Below are 2,594 nucleotides of genomic sequence, written 5' to 3' on the forward strand. Positions count from 1 at the left end.
TGATAATAATTTGGTGGAACTTCAGACTCGAGTCAGACTTAGTCAGCTCCCCATATTGCTAGCTGTGTGACAGTCGTTTGACTTGTGTATTTATTTTCTCATCAGTGAAGTGACTTTACTAATGGGACCGACTTAGTGGTTAACACTAGACTTAAAAAATACATTGAATATATAGGCAGTGGACTTCAAAATGTTAGCTAAGAGACACTATAAATTTATATATCTGGTTCTTTTTTAGAATTCATAATGCACTTAAAGGAATCCCAGATGATCGAGATGGATTGTTTGATACTATCCAGCGCTCTAAGAATCACTATCAAAAAAGAGCATACCAGTGTATAAAATGTATGGTGGCTCTCTTTAGCAATTGTCCTGTTGCTTACCAAATATTACAGGTGAGTATTTTTTTTTTTAATTTTGTAACCTGGATCATAATTAATGGATACTTTCTAAGAAAAGAATCGTGAAAATTTGGAGTCAGCATTTTAAGTTAACATTTTAAATTTTTATTTATTCTTTTATATAATTATTTTATTTTCTCTTGAAGGGCAATGGAGATCTTAAAAGAAAGTGGACCTGGGCAGTAGAATGGCTTGGAGATGAACTTGAAAGAAGACCATACACTGGCAATCCACAATACACTTATAATAATTGGTCTCCTCCAGTTCAGAGCAATGAAACATCAAATGGTTATTTCTTAGAGAGATCACATAGTGCTAGGATGACACTGGCAAAAGCTTGTGAACTCTGTCCAGAGGAGGTAAAAAAAGTCACCCATGGGCAGCAAATAGAAATGGAAGAAAGAAAAGTAATTTTTTCCTTTATAGGCCAGTGTTCATTGTATAAAAAAATTGTCATGAAGTTTTATTGGCTTTAATGTCTAGTATTAATTTTTCTTAAGTAATCAAGGGAACTTCCTGACACCTTTGTTGAAATTAGTTTGGAGAAATTTCAGTGGAATTGTTCTAAAATGTTTAGGTGATCAAATTTTTTTTCTCTAAATTATTTTATTGGCTGTAAATGAAAAAATGTTTTAAAACAGATGAGCTTTGTGGATTTAAATTTTTTAAAAAGATTAAAAGTGAATTTAAAGTTGCTTTGTAATCACATTATTAATCTCTTTAAACATCTTAATAATAGGAGCCAGATGACCAAGAAGCCCCAGATGAGCATGAATCATCTCCACCAGAAGATGCCCCATTATATCCTCATTCATCTGGATCTCACTATCAACAGGTAAACATGAGTTTATCTTCATTTTAACGCCCCTAATTTTTGTGTATTATTTGCTTTATTTTCCTTAAATATTTTGTAAGCTTTTAGTTGTGACTATAAAGTAATAAACTATTTAGAATAACTTTGACAAGATGATCAGAAGAGTTGATGGAGTGGAATGACATTACAGCATATTTTGACCAGTCTTACAGTATTTTCTTTGCCCACTAGGCACCTCTCTTGTACCCAAAACTGCACTTAATCAAGATGTATATTTCTCAATAACATGAAAATAAGCAATGTAAAAGTGTCTTGGTTACTTTGGTGCAATGTTTAGTTGCAATAGAAATGTCTTTTAAATGATAGTCTGGGTTTAAGCCTCAGTTCTGTCAAAGTACTCTCCAGTGGACAGGAAGGACCTGGAAATATGATCACAGTACTAGTCAAATGACATCCATCTAACATAGCACATTTTAGTCCATAGTTCATTCTCAAAGAACCACCAGGACTAGAAATTAAAAGTTTCTTATGTTCTTCATTGGATAAAATAGTCAATATTCTCCACTGGAAAAAGTATTCAATAGTGCTATGTTTCCTGATGGACAATACAGGCTAGTCTGATACACGTGATTGCTGATGTGGGAAAGTAAAAATAAATGTAAATGTCTTCCAAGTTTAAAAATAGATTATAATAATACTGACATTTTTGTAACACTTAAATGTATCTTCTCTGAAACATCATGAATGGAAAGACTACAAGAAGACTGACAAATGGCAGAGATCCCAGTTGTTAAGATTCTTGAAACTATAGACTAATAAGCTTGATGTGTGTGCCCTAGCCAAATTCTGTAAGAATCAGAGAGGAACACACACACACAAGCAACAAAAAACATACACACAAGTAATCATAGAAACCACTGTAGCTTCATTGAAGAAAGCAGCATGTTAAATAAGTTCCCTTCCTCCTGTTAACAGTTTGACTCATTTTAATAGATGGTTCATTGCAGGAAGCAGAATAACTGATAAAAATTTTATCTGAAGAAACTTTCATTTGTAAACAAGAATTTGGGGAGAAAGTTTCTAGAAAAGTTGTTCTGAATTATAAACTATCAGATCAGATCAATCTCTCAGTTGTGTCCGACTCTTTGCGACCCCGTGAATCGCAGCACGCCCGGCCTCCCTGTCCATCACCAACTCCCAGAGTTCACTCAGACTCAAGTCCATTGAGTCAGTGATGCCCTCCAGCCACCTCATCCTCTGTCGTCCCCTTGTCGTCTTGCCTCCAACCCCTCCCAGCATCAGAGTCTTTTCCAATGAGTCAACGCTTTGCATGAGATGGCCAAAGTACTGGAGTTTCAGCTTTAGCATCATTCCTTCCA

At 34.8% G+C, this 2,594-nt stretch overlaps 1 protein-coding gene across 1 annotated transcript in view; it reads left to right on the plus strand.

Annotated features, from left to right (window-relative positions):
- Positions 1–238: 238 nt before the first annotated feature.
- LOC104991846 (probable ubiquitin carboxyl-terminal hydrolase FAF-X) overlaps positions 239–2,594 on the plus strand; it is a gene marked incomplete at its 5' end in the record, with an annotated part of 4,568 nt that continues 2,212 nt past the window's right edge. The window contains 3 exons of the mRNA XM_010844493.1: positions 239–395; positions 548–808; positions 1,141–1,236. Of these exons, the coding sequence (XP_010842795.1) occupies positions 239–395; positions 548–808; positions 1,141–1,236 (514 nt within the window). The remainder of the gene's footprint in view (positions 396–547; positions 809–1,140; positions 1,237–2,594) is intronic.

This window comes from Bison bison, unplaced genomic scaffold (assembly GCF_000754665.1).
Source record: "Bison bison bison isolate TAMUID 2011002044 unplaced genomic scaffold, Bison_UMD1.0 scf7180017848020, whole genome shotgun sequence".
In the NCBI taxonomy this organism is placed as follows: domain Eukaryota; kingdom Metazoa; phylum Chordata; class Mammalia; order Artiodactyla; family Bovidae; genus Bison; species Bison bison.